General features: G+C 40.7%; 1 protein-coding gene across 1 annotated transcript; it reads left to right on the top strand.

Moving 5' to 3' along the window:
* The first annotated feature begins 528 nt into the window (after positions 1-528).
* On the top strand, positions 529-16,229 carry tbx16 (T-box transcription factor 16). Its single transcript, XM_034169837.1, has 9 exons — positions 529-1,343; positions 1,477-1,633; positions 1,716-1,818; positions 4,125-4,289; positions 4,381-4,527; positions 4,606-4,676; positions 4,799-4,884; positions 15,109-15,322; positions 15,396-16,229. Exons 1-9 carry the CDS (start codon positions 1,328-1,330, stop codon positions 15,832-15,834), a joined length of 1,398 nt encoding a protein of 465 aa, XP_034025728.1. The 5' UTR covers positions 529-1,327; the 3' UTR covers positions 15,835-16,229.
* The last annotated feature ends 2,236 nt before the right edge of the window (positions 16,230-18,465 follow it).

Genomic DNA, 18,465 nt, shown 5'->3' on the forward strand with positions numbered 1-18,465 from the left:
AAATGTGTTTTTTGGGCAGTGTTTTGCTCAACTTCAACCAATCTTTTCCAAACGTTCATCACTTGAAAACACTTAATACTGTTTTCCCACCATGTTTGGTAGAAATATGTGGAGGTGGGTTTTTGTTTATTTGGTTTTGTTATTTTCTTCACACACACACACGCATGCGTGCACATGCACAGGAGTGATTGCAATACCCTGCTCATGTGGCGATGTGCAGGGTAGTGATTGGACCCGTGGTTATTCCTGTCGTGTGTTGGTGTTTCTTTAATCACAGTGCTAATTTCCAAATTGTGAAGCCCCTGCTGCTGCTGTGTGAGTGAATGGAACCAAATTGAATTTCAATATAAGTAAAAGAAAAAAGACAACATATTTTTCTTTTATGAAGTGATAAAGAAAAGAGTTTTGATCCACATGAAAACATCTGATGTCGATTCATAATGCTCGGTTAAAACTGACTGAGCAAAGTGAAGTGAGAGCTGCATGGTGTGATGGGATTTTTTTATATATGGCTCAAGCGCCATGTATAAAATTATTTATACATTCGTATGTTTTTATGTCATCTCTTTTTGGATAGGGCCAATTTGATGTCAAGCGTCACACTGCGTACAATTAAATAAGTAAACAATCATTGACAGTAAAGTTGTCCATGTGAAGTAGTGTCATGGGCCACATCTGGCCCCTGGGCCAGCAGTTTGAGCTCCCTGCTTTTAAAAGGTCAGAAGTTTTGAGTTCTATTTTTCACAGTTCCCATTTCATTTTCATAAAACAAAAATCCTTTAATCACTGCACACAGCAGATTGGCACATTTAAAAGCAGGTTTTCTCTCCCTCTCGCTCCCTGAATCATACTGAGTACAGACGCACTGTGAGATATTTTATCGTGCGGTTCTGTGTGTGTTATTTCCACAGAATCTGGTCCCGCCAGAAGCTCGGATCTGCAGCAGGGGAGTGCGTCCGTATTTGTTTTAAAGTCTCTTAGCCAGTTAATAAAGATGCATTTCCTCCGTCCCCCTTCCTGTGCGGACGGTATCAAGACTCTGTTAAGTTTCTTTGATTTCCAGCCCCCTCCAATCACAGCAGGACCCTGACTCATCACTGCCATACTTCAAAGCCTGGGAATGGCCCTCCTGACCCCGCCCACCCCACTGGCCCTCTTAAAAGTCATGGTCAGCCCATCCTGCAGGACTGAAACATCTGACTGGACTTCTTGAGCTGCAGGATTTATGCAAGGAGGGAACACTTTTCTCTATTTCTGACACTTGGATTTGCTGCATGGTTGGCACTTTGCACACGAATGTGCACGCAGCTGCCGCTGATTCTGAAGCATGCAGTCCATCAGAGGTGAGTCTTTCCTTTCTGTCATGATTTCCAGTTCGGTGAGCAGTTTGGAGTTTGTAGTCGCTTTGCCAGATTAGTTATGTATTTTCAAAGGATTTTTAATTTTTTTTTATGATGAATTAACTTCTTTTGTTAGACTTGAAGCCCAACTTCAGCGGGCCTCCTCCTGCCGCCCTGGCTGCAGGCCCTGAGTCCTACCTGCAGGGCAACATCAGGATGACTCTGGAGGATTCTGACCTCTGGAAGACCTTTCATGAAATAGGAACAGAGATGATCATCACTAAACCGGGCCGGTAATGTGAGCAGACAAATCTGTTTAGTGTTGCCGTGACTGAGCGATGTGTTGACAGTAAGTGCACGTTGTATTTCTTTCAGGAGAATGTTTCCGCACTGTAAAGTGAATCTGTCCGGTCTTATTCCATGTGCAAAGTACATCCTGTTGGTGGACATGATCCCTCAAGACGGCTTCAGGTATAAGGTACGAACCAAAAAGTCAGAAAGGTGAAGTTGTTAAAAATTTGATGTTTGATGCTCCTGCTTTCCTCTGTTGCCTGGAAGATCTAATTGTATTTATGACTGCATTATAATAATATTCATTAATAGACAATTTAAATAATGTTCCAATTTATTATCTGATTAGGTTTTTCCCAAATAATCGCTGATAGTAAGTAAAGTGCTCCCTTGTTTGCACTCGGGGTCGCCACAGCAAATCCAAGGTGGATCTGTGTGTTGAATTGGCACAAGTTTTACGCCGGATGCCCTTCCTGACGCAACGCCACATTACATGGAGAAATGTGACAAGAGTGGGATTTGAACCCAGAAACTTCTGAACTGAAACCAAGCGCATTAACCACTCGGCCACCACCCCTGCTTCCAAATAATCACTGATGCCATTTATAAATAAATCAGAAAACTGGAAAATGAGAATAGTGTCTAATTTTTTGAACACACAATCCCATATTTTAGTGCCATTTTTGTTGTTCATCCAACAGTCGACAACCTAAATATATATGATTACAATAAGAACCAAAAAAATGTATAGATAGAGAAAGAAAAGCAACAAATTTCTGAGGAGATTGAATTTGAAATTGCTTTGACTTTTATCATTTCATGAATTACATTGTTGTTTTTGGTCAATCCAGAAAACTTGATTTCATTTTGGTGATGTAAAAGAGAGAAAACCAACAAAATCTCAGATTGGAAAAGCTGGAACTTGAAATTCTTTACTTGACATTTGTAACTTGATGAATGAGTTAAAGAATTAATAATTATGTTTATTACTGCAATTTACTATCTGATGATTATTTTATAAATTAATTAATAATTCAATATAAATTAGAGGAAAATGGGGAACATTTATCACTAAAGTGGTACAAAAAAAGAGAAAAGTAGGAAATTTTCAAATTTAAAAAGCAGTAACTTGAAACACCTTTTCCTGCGATCAGTGACTAATAAATAATTATGCTTGGTATTTCTTCATTTATTTTGTTTTTATTTTGACTTTATATTTGGTCATTTTGATTATTTTCTCAAGTAATAATTCATGTGGTAATAAAATATCAGAAAATGGCAATTTCAGTTTTCCACAAGCCAATCCAACAGTCACTTTGGCCTGTGCTCCCTTTCTTCAGGAATTTCAAACTCTCCCACCACGACAGCTGATAAACTCTATGCAAATCAGATTACAGAGTATTGTTTTTATTATTTTAATGAAGAAATTTTGGATTTATATTGTTAACTCTCTATAAAATACAATACATTTAATTGCAATGTAATTTCATGTATTCAACATTTAAGGCCCCCATCCTGATAAATTTGTGGAAACAAATGATTCAACGGAAAAATTTGGGTACCTCCGTTTTAGAGTGTCATGTTTTGTTTAAGTGAAAAGCTGAACTATATTTAATTACATTGATGCAAAAAAGAGGGAAAAAAAATCTCATCAAATTTGAGAAGCTGGAATTTGACTTATTTACGCTTCTTTGTTTGAACCAGTGATTTAAAGGGTCAGTATTTATATTCAGTGTTGTATTATTTGAGAATTATTTCATCTGTTCATTAGCAGGGGTGGTGGCCAAGTGGTTAATGCGCTTGGTTTCAGTTCAGAAGGTTCCGGGTTCAAATCCCACCCCTGCCACATTTCTCCATGTAATGTGGAGTTGCGTCAGGAAGGGCATCCGGCGTAAAACTTGTGCCAATTTAACATGCAGATCCACCTTGGATTTCCTGTGGCGACCCCAAGTGCAAACAAGGGAGTAGCTGAAGGGACTTACTATTTCATCTGTTAATCAACTGCAGTTATAAAATGTCACAAATACAGCTCTCTGTTTTCTAGAACTCATTCTGATATTTTATGACATCACATTTGTCCATCAGTCAAAACCAAAATGTACTTAAATACAGTGATATGCTTAAATGTGATATAATAGAACCTGGACTACTCAGCTTTTATCACTTGATCAGTGATTTAAAGGATTGATAGATTACCAGAGTGATTCCACATAAAGCGCAGTAGCCTTGACACAGAGCAGCCGTGTGGCTCTCACCGGTCGTTATCCCCCGTGTCTCCCCTAACATTGTACATCAAAGGCGACTATCTCTTCCTGTTTTTCTATCCCCTGCTGGGAGCCCGCTGTACTGCCCCCTGTCTCTGTGGGTGGTACAGAATAGTCGTCACCCTCCACTCTGCACTGTGGGAAGGGAAGAAAGTGCTCCTCTGTAAATCACTTTTCTGTATGACAGATTAGCCTAATGATGGGGGGGGGGACTGTCTCCTTCCTTTAGTGGAATAAAGAGAAATGGGAGGTGGCAGGAAAAGCGGAGCCTCAGCCTCCCTGCAGGACCTACCTCCACCCAGACTCCCCAGCCCCGGGGAGCCACTGGATGAAGCAGTCTGTCTCCTTTCTCAAGCTCAAGCTCACCAACAATACGCTGGACCAGCACGGCCACGTGAGTACAAATGCTCAGCCCCACCCCCCAAACAACCCCCACGTTGTTGCAAAAGCTGAAAGACAGACACTTCATCTTTTCGAATCCACAGATCATCCTGCACTCTATGCACCGCTACCACCCGCGTTTCCACATCGTGCAGGCAGATGACCTGTTCAGCGTCCGCTGGAGTGTTTTCCAGACGTTTACCTTCCCAGAGACCTCCTTCACAGCTGTCACCGCCTACCAGAACACCAAGGTCAGTTTAAGTCACTGCCGTCAACTACAGAGGAGCCAGTTGTACCTAACTCACTGATTTTCCCCTCCTCCTCTCCAGATTACCAAACTGAAGATCGATCACAACCCTTTTGCAAAAGGTTTCCGGGATGAAGGCACGAACAAAAAAAGGCCAGTGTCACACCTGTTCTTAGAGTCTGTGCCTGCAAAAATTTCAGTTTAACTGTCTATTTGAACATAGGTCCCCAATACAGACCAAATGTTTCTTTACTGGATATAATCTTAATTTACAGGCGTGCAAACAAGACCTCAGCGGCCTCAACAGCAAACCAGGATGAGCACCATTTGAGCAGAGACTCTGAGGAGGACAGTTCCCCAGGTACTTCCTCCGACTCCTTCTGTTCGGTTAGTGTAGCCATCTCAGTAAAGGCACCTTGACATTTGCACAAAGTTAATCTCCTCACTGTGCAAGTGTGTGCCAAGTGAGTAAACGTGTTGTAAACTGTGCGTGAATTGTGCACTGGCTGTTTGCCAGTGCACAAAGAAAATTTTGAAATGTTCAAAATTTCTGGCACGCATTAGTCACGTGCCACTTGCGTGAATTAGTTGTGAACACTGTGCAACCTATTCAAAAACACTCCGTGTCGATGCGTGTCAATGCGCATCATTGCGCACAGCGCAGCTGAACGATTATGAAGCGATGTTATATCTATAATAAACATAACTTTACAGATACATTAGTTAACTCATAAAAAGGAATGAAAATGCAACTGTTTTACCATTCAATAACAATATATATATTATAAATAATTACCTTTGAGACAAGATTCCAAATGCGTTCTCCACTGCACAGTGTGCACGAGACAACCTGCAGCTGTAGATAATTTCTCTGTGATTCTGGGAGCGATGAGAGAACGGTTTCATCAGCCACATTCTGAGAGCAAATACATCATTGGCCATGAAATGATTATTTTATATAGCATGGCATCATTGGCACGATGAATTGCGCAGCAGTGTGGAGATCAAATTCGTGGATGTGTCAAGGTGCCTTAACAGGTTTCATGGTTCAATAGCGTATTTTTGTGTGGGGTTGGTGTGGGAAATAAACTCAAATAATACATGTATATTTAACATAAAATTAACTATTACATTTTTAGGCATTTATTTTGGTATATCCAACTCAAACAATCAATTGAATGTGTTTAATAGATTTATTGAGCCATTATAGCTGCTTCTTACTGTGATACATACAAATCCACTGAATTACTTTTTAGAGTGTAGTCTTACTATTGCAAGACCAGTAGAACAGGAATTTAGCTGCTCCTCATCTTTATTTGTAGACGTCACTCAAATGACAGTGGGCAAAAAGGAATATCCAAAACAAAGGGTACATAATGTACTTTTATAGACTTCTCATTTGCGTTATTTGTCTTAATTTTTATGCTTACTCTAATCTGACTGTGTTTTCAGTAACGAGTAATCTAACGAGTTAATATTTACAAATCAGTAATCGGATTAAAATTGCTTCTCTAACTTTACTATTATTTTTATATTTTTATACTGTATAAATGAGGGTTCCCAATATGTCGATTGCAGAGATACAGTGGGTCGATTGCAGCATTAAAACTGGCCCGTGGGCAGGGGGAGGTCGGAGGTTCGGCTGAACTGCCCACTGTTAGTGTTTGATGCTGTGAGCTAAAAAAAACAGTTGTCGTCTGTCAATGCACGGTGACGGAAGCACACCTGCACTGGCCTTTACTAAGACATTTTTACACCTTTTTTTCTTTCAAAGTCTGTGCCGCTTTGTGAATGTCCTCGCTAAAAACAGCTGAAGACCTGCGACGTGTCAACAACAAATACTAATGCCCCTTTTCCATCCAAATGCACCTAAGGGCCTGGTCACAGGGCACACAGCGATAGCTCAACGAAGGATAAAAACTCAAAAAGTCACAAATCGTCGAGAAAAGGTGGACGAATGATCTTGTACCTTTCCCAATCACCAAAAGCCTGAGAATCAAGAGCACAAAAAGAAGCGAAACAAAACTGAAACTAATGACAGAAAAATGAAGCGAACGTCGACCTCGACACTTTAAATGAAATCAAAACGAAACATTCATGATGACGTTACTGACAGCAAGTATGAGACTGAGGGCAGCCACCCTGTGCTCATGTCTACAGTACTTGCCGGTGTGGGATCTGCTTGTTTTGACAAGAGGTGAGATGTTGTTTGTCTTCACAACAACATGTGTGCACATGCAGGCCAGCCACAAACGACTGGAACGTGCGTAAATCGTTAAAGTAGTTGACAAAACGTTCTTATCGTTATTGTTTCTGTATGAAAACGTTGCTTGTCGTTCCACACATGGACGATTCATCAATGATACAAGGATGTTACGGAGCTTTAGTTATTGATCCATTCCGATTTTGTCAGCGTTCATGCCGGACTTGGGAGGTTGGACGACAGTCAAATGGAATGCTGATGTTACAGAAACTACGCAAACGATAAGGAGCCATCAAGACAGAAAGCAAAACGAAATGCGAATGAATTGAAGTTGTTGTTGGGATTCATTCACATTTTTCAACTGTTTGAAAAGTGTGAGAAGTGCCAGCTGCAGGAATGAAGCTGGACGAAGGTTAAACGATGCCTCTGAAAGTCAACATAAGTCCAGATTTCTTGTTTCACTTGGGCTTCCTTGTCCGTCGTTAGTGCCGTGTGACCGGGGCTTAAAGTTTCGTTCTTAGGACGAAATGATGTAAAAAAATGCAGATAAAACTTTCTTACCTGTCAGTCTGGTTGTGCTTTCTGCATGAATACATGTTATCCTTTCTTCCTGCTCAGACGGCAAACCAGGGGCAAATCCAGACGTAAAGGGGGTGGGGGGGCGTGGTTCCCTACAACACCCCTAGATTAAAAGTCCACTTTTGATGATATTTTTTCATTCTACTAGTAGGTATAATAGCATTAAAAAATATTAATAATAATAATAACTAGCATGTTGCCCGTGGGGATCCATGGGCTCTAGATTGGGTAGTGTTTGTAACATACGTAGCTGACATTTTTCAAGGGTGGTAAGAAATTGTGCAAAGTTTCTATAATGAGTTGGAATGGCATGTGAGTCCAGAGTGTTTTTGTAACCTTAGACCTCAACGATTTATTTATAAATTCTTTGTTCTTTTCATATACACTATTATTATTATTATTATTATTATTATTTAACTTTTACTTCTATTTTGTCATTTGATATTTAAATGGACCACAATGAAAATTAGTGTTTTCACTTTCTTGTGTCATCCATGTATTTTTAATATATTTACAATTATATTATGTACTTACATTGAACTTACTGAAGAAAATCACGCACTTACGCTTTTAATATATAGATGATTTACCGCCCCCTGCTGGATTGGCGTGTGACTCCAAAATGTAAATATCAATGCCCATTTTTCAGTGTTGTTAGCCAATATATGTAGCTTCTCTGAAAATATTAGTCCTATCAACGTTTGGTTTTGGCACCGTTCAACTTTGACCCAAAATACATAAACATACCAAATGGCAAATGTCAGCTCTCCCCAGTTTCTGTGTGATCAAAATTGCATGCACGCAGAGCTTTTTGTCTTCTGCATTCTGCTGTAAGCATGTGCTTTTAATTTGACAAACAGAGACTGTGGAGGAAGACGTTAAAAGCACTACACTTTTCCCTTATGGTACCGGGAGCATGACACTTTAAATCACTCATGGTAACAGCAATATAGCACTTAACTGACTAAATAACACTAACAACACTGTTAAACTAACATAAACCACAATAACAACATTTAAAACCCCTAACTCTCATGATGCATTGCAGCACAGTGTTCATTGTTTACTGGTTAGCTAAAATCGCTAATTTCTTAAAAAATATTTGTCCTGTCATGTTTCCGTTTTTGCCGCATTCATCCTTGACCCAAAATACATGAGCGTACCAAACTGCAAATGTCAGCTCTCCCTGGTTTCTCCGTGATCAAAGCCATACACCGAGGCCACTTGTCTATTATAATATAGATAATAAAATCCCTTTGGCTGCTCCCTTGTTTTTCCACTCGGGGTTGCGTCTACATACTGATTTGGCACGAGTTTTATGCCGGATGTCCTTCCTGACACAACTCCACATTGCATGGAGAAATGTGGCAGGGGTGGGTTTTGAACCTGGAACCTTCTGCACTGAAACCAAGCACACTAACCATGTGCCCACCTCCCCTGCTTATTATAATATAGATAGAAATAGTATTTAAATTCACTTTTTACTTTAACCAATAATTTGCATTAGTTTTCACCAAAATTAGAGCAACTTTAACTTTGGCCCCTATCCAAACTGAAATTGACCTTTGTCACTGTTTTTGCTGTTTTTGCCCCATAACGTCATTCCCCCATAACATTCAGTCACATATAGTCCAAACTGTACCTTCTTGGAATCTTTATGATCAGTCGAATAATGTGGTATAGTCAATTTTGACCCCTTTGTAATTCTTCAGTTGACCCCTACCTGGATGCCTATTGAAAATAAAGTGGATAGTCTGCTTTTTCAAAAGAGTGATGTCTAAGGAGTGTTTGTGCCTAATTTGGTGCTTGTATCACTATCTGAAAGGTTCTTCTGTAAATGTTATGTTATCTGCTGCTTTACATAGGCCACTTTGAGTGGCAGATCGTGTGTTGATGCTTTTTTTTTTCCCTTTTTTTTGCCTTGTGTTGACGTTGTATTCAGTCAGAGGCTGAGGTTGCAGCTACTATGGAGATCCGTCTTTTTTGATCATTTTATTACAAATATCTAATGATCTGGCTTGTTGTGTTGTTATTGTAAAACGTATGCTCCAGGAGTTGCGTTGAGTAAAATTATTGTCTGATGTAGCTTTAAATGCTAACCCTGTTAAGATATGATTACTTAGGAAATAAGTGGGTCATAATTTTTTTAATGGCCACAGCAAATTGTTATGAGAACTACCACTCAGCCCACAAACATTTGATTCAGTAAACACCCAAATCGAGGTCTATGCTAATTAAGTACAGTATGCTAGTAATTTTGGTACTGTGGGCAGGTGCCAGATCCTGCTGGAAAAGGAAATCTGCATCTCCATAAATCTAATCAACAGATGGAAGCATGAAGTGCTCTAAGTGCTCTGTCTGGTGGACAGCTGTGTTGATGTTGGACTTGATAACACACAATGGACCAACACCAGTAGATGACATGGCACCCCAAATCATCACTGACTGCCTAAACCTCAAACTGGACTTCAAGCAACTTGGATTCTGTGTTCACTCTTCCTCCAGACTCTGGGACTTTGATTTTCAATTGAACTCTAAAATGCACTTTAATCTGAAAATAGGACTTTGGACCACAAAATAACTGTCCAGTTGTTTTTCTCAGTCCAGGTAAGACTTCTGACTTGTGGCTCGATACTAGGATTGTGACACTTGTAATCCATTTCCTGGACACATCTGTGTGTCATGGCGCTTGATGCCCTGACTCCCACCTCCACTGTTTGTGAAGCTCCTCCAAGTTCTTGAATGGGCTTTGCTTGATAACCGTCTCAAAGCTGCTGTCATCCCTGTTGCTTTAGTATCTTTTCTGACCACACGTTTCCCCTCAACTCCATGAATATGCTTTGATACAGCACTCTGCCAACAGCCAACCATTTCAGCAATGGCCTTCTGTAGCTTACCTTCCTTGTGGAGGATGTCAGTCTTATTGACAACTGTCAAGTCAGTAGCCTTCCCCATAACTGTGATTGTGTGTATTGAACCAGACTAAGGCCTTGTCCACATGGAAACGGAACTTTCCTACGTTCTAATCCTTTGTCATTTTCAAAGTGTTTTGTAAACACGGCACCATTTCAAGAAATATGAAACGGTGAAAAATGCATCCACACGAAGCCACTGAAACTTCTGTAGTACATATGCCTGTATGTTGTGCTGTAACAGAATGAGAAAATAATGAGAAAATAATGAAGATGACACAAGAGTTCCATATAGGCTGTCCACATGATGACGCTAATCCAACCCTTTGATTTGCCCACTCTGGAACCCGTTTTCAAAAAATAGTGGTTTTGGCCCTGTAAATGCTGGTTCCTTGTGGACAAATCACCAGTACAATACAAAACTTTTGGGGATATGCCTAAATCTGTCTCAGTGCGGATGGGGCATAAGAGATTGACAGTATTCATACTGCAGAATACTTTACTGCGAAAGTGAGTTACTCAAACGTGAGATGAAATATTGTAGTACTTTGAGATGCTTTTTTCTTCTCACTTTTTTTGGAGCTGTTGGCTGTAATTATCATAAATGAAATTTTACAAAAGCTTGAATTGAACTTTTCAAGATATTCAAATTTTTTTGAGATGCACCTGGAGACAGATTTACCGTACAGCCACATACTGTTTGTATTTCTTAATGATGGATGTAAATTCATTCTAAGACATTAAGTGACAAGTAAACTAGAAACTAGAAAACTTGCTGTCAAAGTGAGGGTTTCGGTGGATTATACGAATGGTGCCACATTCACATGTGCAGCATTATTTTGCTTTGATATATTTATTCATGTCATGTAGACATCTTTTTCCACTGAGTTTAAAGGGCATTAACCAATCAACTTTATTTATTAAACACTTTAAAACAACCAAAGTGGACCAAAGTGCTGTACAAAAAATAAAAATCATCATAAAAGACATAATTCACATACAGTTGCAAACAAAATACAACTAAAATAATTAAAAGCCAAAAAACATAAATAAACATACAATAAAAACAATAAAATCAAATAAAAGAATAAAGTCAACATCTCAAGTATCAAAGGCTGAGGGGAAGAGATGGATTTTCAAAAGAGATTTAAAAACAGACAGATGAGGCCTGTCTAATCTGCTGAGGCAGGTTGTTCCATAATTTTGGGGCCGCAACAGCGAATGCACGGCCCCAGTCCCCACTGAGCTTCCACTTAGTTTTTGGCAAACTCGGGAACAGCTGATCAGCTGACCTGAGAGAGCAGGTAGGTTTATGAGGGTATAGGAGCTCAGAGAGGTAGGAAGAGGCAAGAGCATTCAGGGATTTAAAAACAAAATAATTTTAAAATGAATCGTAAACTGTACGAACAAACTCTGTAGTTTTTGTCAAAAGCATTTCTAGTCAGGTATTAGACTGACTGTAAGACAGCCAGCTGCAAGACCGTATTTGCAGCTGGCTGCGCTGCAAATTCATAATTAGTCCAGCAGCTTAACTCCAATATGTATAAGAATCATTCAGTTTGTGATAAAAGCATGAAATTTGGTACACATATAGCCAAAGGCATATCGAAAAGATTTGAAAATGGAGGCATCATGAATTTTCAACATGGCGCCCATGGCAGCTATTTTTCAAAATGGCCACCAGAAACAGCAGTTTTCTTATGAGTGATGGATATAATGTGACACTGTACACAGAATTCGATTAATTAATTACCATAAGGGCTTGCTAATGTGTTTTTTTGGATTAGACATTTTCATTAAAAATTCAAAATGGTCGCCATTGTTTCCAGACTGGTTAGATACGGATAAACTCTGTGTCGAATTATACATTTTTCGTGATGCATAATTTGAATTAGCAAATGTAGAATTTCTGAGAAGCTTTGTTCTATCTCACAAGACATATATTAAGTGAGGCCAAATCTAGGGTCTATCACAAGGAAGACTATTCACACTCGCCTTCAAGGAAGCAGAGGGCAGTGCATTGTAACTGAGCTTTTTTGCACTTGCAATGCCCAACACAACCCTTCTTACATTTGCAAGAGACAAGTTCATAACTGGACTGGCCTTCATCTGGTAGGCATGTCCAGAAGGGTTCATAGTCTCCCTCAGATTTCTTTGACCAACCCCATTTGCACGGTGAAGGTAGTTCTGGTGTTGACACCAGCACTTGACCCCACACGTGACCTCCTTGGTATATACTGCTCTCTTGACGTGGTCTTCCAGGGCAGCCTTGGTCGGAGGGATTGATTCTGCATTGTGCGTCTTGGCGAATAACTTCCTTCTTGCCGTATCTATTTCTGTGCAAGTGCTGGTTCGGTCATAGAGTAGGACCATTAAATTGTTTTGCCTCACCAAATGTGACGGCGGACTATCTGTGCAGCACATGCAATGTGCATAGCATCTTCGTTGTTATCCTGCTCACAGGCTTTGACAAGAGCAGTGCCGATGTCATCTTCAAAGGCCATCAGGACATCTCTTCCCTTCGTGTAAGCTTGCATATCTGGGAACTCAGCAAGACGTTTCTCTTTCAGCCGTGTAGAGTTAATTCTGCTCTCAACCTCAACTCCTAACTGTTCCATTCGTGACTTGTAGAGCTGGGAAAATTCCGCTAGTTTGAATACCGGTGCTGACCCATAATGTCTGGTCTCCTCGATGTAAAGCACCAACTCAGCACAAACAACACCAGAGGTTGATGCTGCATGTCCCTTGCTATTACCTTCAAGACCTTCCAGGTTAACCTTTCTGGCACGATTATAGAGACCTGCTAGGCATCTGGAGTGATACTTAGCTTCAACTGCCACCATGTCCCCAGCACTAAGTCATCCAAGTAATTCTGTGTCTTGAAGCAGGGTTGCAGCAGCACGCACCCGATTGTCTACTTGAAATGTTGCAGCCTCGTGAAGGCCTTCATTGCCAGCAGGCTGTCTGCAGAAGAAACAGATGTCCTGTCTCATTTCAGGAGTCCGACTTGGTTGGGATCTTCTGAGTTTGGATTCTGACTGTTGATCAGGACTTTCACTGCATGTTCGCTTTTTTGCCCTTTTCAACATGGTTTCATTGTACTTCAGCCTGCATGTATGATGATATTGAGCTTTGTTCACAACCATGGCTGCTTCAATACCATGACCCTCATCCAGTCTTCCAATAGGAAATGTTGAAGGGAGCTGGCCAAGTGCATTGAACTGGATTAAATGCTCTGCAAGTGAAGTATATCCACTCCCCTTGTCTTCTCGCTTAGACTGCAAAGGACATCTCAATGGTTCAGTTCTTGCAGATATGGGGATTTTTACTTTTGTTCATCATTTTAATTCCAATAAAATGTGTAATAGCTCTATTTACATGCAATTATACATTTTATTGTGGGCCATATGGCTGCCATTTTGAGAGAAACAGTGGTCATGTTCAGTTGTGAGGTAGAAGGATGCTTCTGACCAATTTTAAGTTCAGAATTTGAATTCTGCATCATAAACGGTGACTGATTTGACACTGAGATCATGCATATCAGACCGTCATACAAGTGCTGGCTGCCATCTTGGGAAATGGTGGCCATCTTGAATATGAAATGACAACTTTTCAATTATCCTACAGATATTTACCAAGTACAATATATGGTAAATATGTCTAAAATATCATATTATGACGTTCACTCATAAGAAAACAGGCGTTGCTGGTGGCCATTTTGAAAAATGGCTGCCATGGGTGCTATGTTGAAAATTCATAATGCCTCCATATCCAAATCTTTTCTGTATGCCTTTGGCTATATGTGTACCAAATTTCATGCTTTTATCACAAACTCAACAATTGTTTTGGTTATCTGCTGCACTAAAAGAACGGAGGACGTTGGAGGAAGTTTGGAAAAAGGTGTCATTTGATTTAAAATACCGATTAATTCTGACCAAAATCTGTCTTTCCAACTTTACTCGGCAGAGAGCTACACAGCATTTGGAGCTGTGCAGTTAGTCCCACAAAACAGAATGGAACGGAGGACGATTCTCGTTTCTTCAAGACAAGAGTCCCAGTTAGTGACTTTAATTCGGACAAAGGTGACTCATGATTGACATCTTTAAATGGCGTTGAGGGGAGTTATGTGTCTGGGTCAATGTAGCTTGCGCTGTTTCTTCGTAGAAGAAACGAGCGCAACAAGCTACGAAGAAACATGCGCTTGTTTCTTCTACGAAGAAACAGCGCAAGCTACATTGACCCAGACACAGCAGGTCTGCAATCAACTTAGAGAAATGATTCTTTTCCCAATACACACCCTCAAAGAAAAAAAAAAAACACGGCTGCTCCGGCGTAATATGTTCCGATAAGGGAATCGTTAAGCAAAAAGGCTATTGACGTCAGTGGATCAAATAATTTCTTATGGATTTTTAACTGGAACCGGTTATCGATATCCATCCCTATGACAGAGTGTGCATCGTTCTTTCTAAGAGGCCCATACATCTGACAGTCATCCACATAACAGTGGAAAGGAATACCATGCTTCCTAATTAAGGTTATTTTATGCTTATATGTGCATATTAATGATGATTGGTTTTTTTCTTGTGAAAACGATGTCGACTCAACAGTGAAGTGCAGACAGTTGATACTTGCATCAAAGGTACTCCCTAGAAAGTAGATGAGCTGATTTTGTGTCTGTGGGGATATATATATATATAAAATGTGGCAGGGGTGGGATTTGAATCCGGAATCTTCTGCACTGAAACCAAGCGCATTAACCACTTGGCCACTACCCCTGCACATATACACACACACACACACACACACATATATATATATATATATATTCACAACTTTGCAATGCTTAAAAGTTGGCAGGATAGCCTATAATTTTTTTTGTCTCTTGTTACAGATTTCTGTCAGCCGACATATGAGGGCTATAACAGAGGAGAAGGAGATGCCCCAAAAAAGGATGAGGTTGAGGTGGTGAAAGAGGAGCGGTACTCCCCCTGGACCGCTGAGAGGGAGCACAGTATGAGGACCGAGTCTCCTGCTGGGACGGATTCCAGAGACATGTACAACGCAGAGCAGCTTGTGCCAGCTCCAACCACATACCAGCCTTACAGGTGAGTCGTGTTGAAGTTCTGTAAGACAAGATCTCATCACAAACCGTCCCCTGACAGCCTTTTTACCCATCAGGTTCCATGAGTACGGAAAGTCACCGTCTCCTTCCTCCAGTGTCGGCAGCAGCAACGGTGGATCGGGACGAACCAGCTATGAGTCCAGGGTCCTTGATGTCGCCACTGTCCCTGACCATGAGTCTACAAAGCCACGCCCACATGAGGTCAGCTCTTCCTCCTGCGGCCCCCAGCACCTTTCCAGCCCCCAGGACTACACCGGGGTGCTCAACATGACCATGACTCAGGGCAGCAAGCCGGGGGTGATTGGCCACCATATCTACAACCCTTACGGTGCCGAGCAGCCGCTCAGCCAATGGAGCGGCGCCGGTCCTGCTCAGTATCCACCTCCTCACCACCTGACCACTGAGTACACCACGCAAGCTGTGCACCACAGCTATCACCATGGCAACATGGCTGAGTGGAGCCAGTATCCGCTGTTCTCTTACTCCTGCTGGTGAAAGGATCTCTGATGAGGAGACTCGTTAACTGTCTTTAGCAGCGCTGCTCCGCCAACACGTCAATCCAGTACTCACAGCCGTGAGAATGCATGCCCAGGCGAGGCGGCGGGCCAGAGGCCTGTCACAAATATAGAAAATGTGAAATGTGAAAAAGAATTAAGAGCAGCCTGTCGCCGTCATGTGTTCAGACTGACTGCTTTGTTCACTACCCAGAATGCATCACACCACGCTGATCATTTGAAACTACTACTAATCGTCTATTTATTTGTTTGTTCTCATGTCATCTCCATGTGTAAATATTTTTGTAAAAATGAGAATAAAACATACGTGAGTGATTTATGATTTATGTCCATCTTAAAAATTGCGATGTGATCTGAAAATAAAAGCTAAAATGTATTTTTAAATGTGTCCTTTATGGTACTTCACACACGATTTCAACACTAAATACTGCAAAAATAAAGAAGGAATTGTCTTGTCGATTGTGATATGTGCCAAATCAAAAACAGTGAAATCCTGTGATTGTTTCCATCATATGACCTTTGTTGCCACATCTTTAAACCCTTTGTAAGCAAGCAGTCAGATGGAAAACACACAGGCCTGTAAATGTTTTTTTGTTTTTGTTTTTTTCCTGCCACAGGATGTTCAAAATGAATATGAGCTCCTAATTGGCTTTGAGAGTGACTGCATCCAGATCAGGTGATAGGTGCAAGAATTACTGCGCTTTTTGTGTTCTTCCAAATACAGGGCTTTGGAAGCCTTGGAACTGTACAATAACAGTAATTGTACAATTGACTGCTGATCTGTTTTGCACCCAAGTGTATTATTGTCTGATTAATTTACTGACAGGTTGGTAGTTGATTAAATACATAGAAGTATAGCAGTGGTTTTACAGCAGCCTTTCTTGAAGAGTGGCCCCTGAGCAACCCTCAGTGGTCAATCAATCAATCAATTTTATTTATATAGCACCAAATCACAACAAACAGTTGCCCCAAGGCACCTTATATTGTAAGGCAAGGCCATACAATAATTACGTAAAAACCCCAATGGTCAAAACGACCCCCTGTGAGCAAGCACTTGGCGACAGTGGGAAGGAAAAACTCCCTTTTAACAGGAAGAAACCTCCAGCAGAACCAGGCTCAGGGAGGGGCAGTCTTCTGCTGGGACTGGTTGGGGCTGAGGGAGAGAACCAGGAAAAAGACATGCTGTGGAGGGGAGCAGAGATCAATCACTAATTATTAAATGCAGAGTGGTGCATACAGAGCAAAAAGAGAAACACTCAGTGCATCATGGGAACCCCCCAGCAGTCTAAGTCTATAGCAGCATAACTAAGGGATGGTTCAGGGTCACCTGATCCAGCCCTAACTATAAGCTTTAGCAAAAAGGAAAGTTTTAAGCCTAATCTTAAAAGTAGAGAGGGTGTCTGTCTCCCTGATCTGAATTGGGAGCTGGTTCCACAGGAGAGGAGCCTGAAAGCTGAAGGCTCTGCCTCCCATTCTACTCTTACAAACCCTAGGAACTACAAGTACGCCTGCAGTCTGAGAGCGAAGCGCTCTATTGGGGTGATATGGTACTATGAGGTCCCTAAGATAAGATGGGACCTGATTCTTCAAAACCTTATAAGTAAGAAGAATAATTTTAAATTCTATTCTATAATTAACAGGAAGCCAATGAAGAGAGGCCAATATGGGTGAGATATGCTCTCTCCTTCTAGTCCCCGTTAGTACTCTAGCTGCAGCATTTTGAATTAACTGAAGGCTTTTCAGGGAACTTTTAGGACAACCTGATAATAATGAATTACAATAGTCCAGCCTAGAGGAAATAAATGCATGAATTAGTTTTTCAGCATCACTCTGAGACAAGACCTTTCTAATTTTAGAGATATTGCGTAAATGCAAAAAAGCAGTCCTACATATTTGTTTAATATGCACATTGAATGACATATCCTGATCAAAAATGACTCCAAGATTTCTCACAGTATTACTAGAGGTCAGGGTAATGCCATCCAGAGTAAGGATCTGGTTAGACACCATGTTTCTAAGATTTGTGGGGCCAAGTACAATAACTTCAGTTTTATCTGAGTTTAAAAGCAGGAAATTAGAGGTCATCCATGTCTTTATGTCTGTAAGACAATCCTGCAGTTTAGCTAATTGGTGTGTGTCCTCTGGCTTCATGGATAGATAAAGCTGGGTATCATCTGCGTAACAATGAAAATTTAAGCAATGCCGTCTAATAATACTGCCTAAGGGAAGCATGTATAAAGTGAATAAAATTGGTCCTAGCACAGAACCTTGTGGAACTCCATAATTAACCTTAGTCTGTGAAGAAGGTTCCCCATGTACATGAACAAATTGTAATCTATTAGATAAATATGATTCAAACCACCGCAGCGCAGTGCCTTTAATACCTATGGCATGCTCTAATCTCTGTAATAAAATTTTATGGTCAACAGTATCAAAAGCAGCACTGAGGTCTAACAGAACAAGCACAGAGATGAGTCCACTGTCTGAGGCCATAAGAAGATCATTTGTAACCTTCACTAATGCTGTTTCTGTACTATGATGAATTCTAAAACCTGACTGAAACTCTTCAAATAGACCATTCCTCTGCAGATGATCAGTTAGCTGTTTTACA

This window comes from Thalassophryne amazonica, chromosome 5, assembly GCF_902500255.1.
Source record: "Thalassophryne amazonica chromosome 5, fThaAma1.1, whole genome shotgun sequence".
Lineage (NCBI taxonomy): Eukaryota > Metazoa > Chordata > Actinopteri > Batrachoidiformes > Batrachoididae > Thalassophryne > Thalassophryne amazonica.

What these genes read in the sequence shown, in the direction of transcription:
- tbx16 (XM_034169837.1), top strand. An exon ending in AAGACGGCTTCAGGTATAAG is followed by an intron (nt 1,819 to 4,124) that starts GTACGAACCAAA and finishes TCCTTCCTTTAG; the next exon opens with TGGAATAAAGAGAAATGGGA. An exon ending in TGAGGAGGACAGTTCCCCAG is followed by an intron (nt 4,885 to 15,108) that starts GTACTTCCTCCG and finishes CTCTTGTTACAG; the next exon opens with ATTTCTGTCAGCCGACATAT.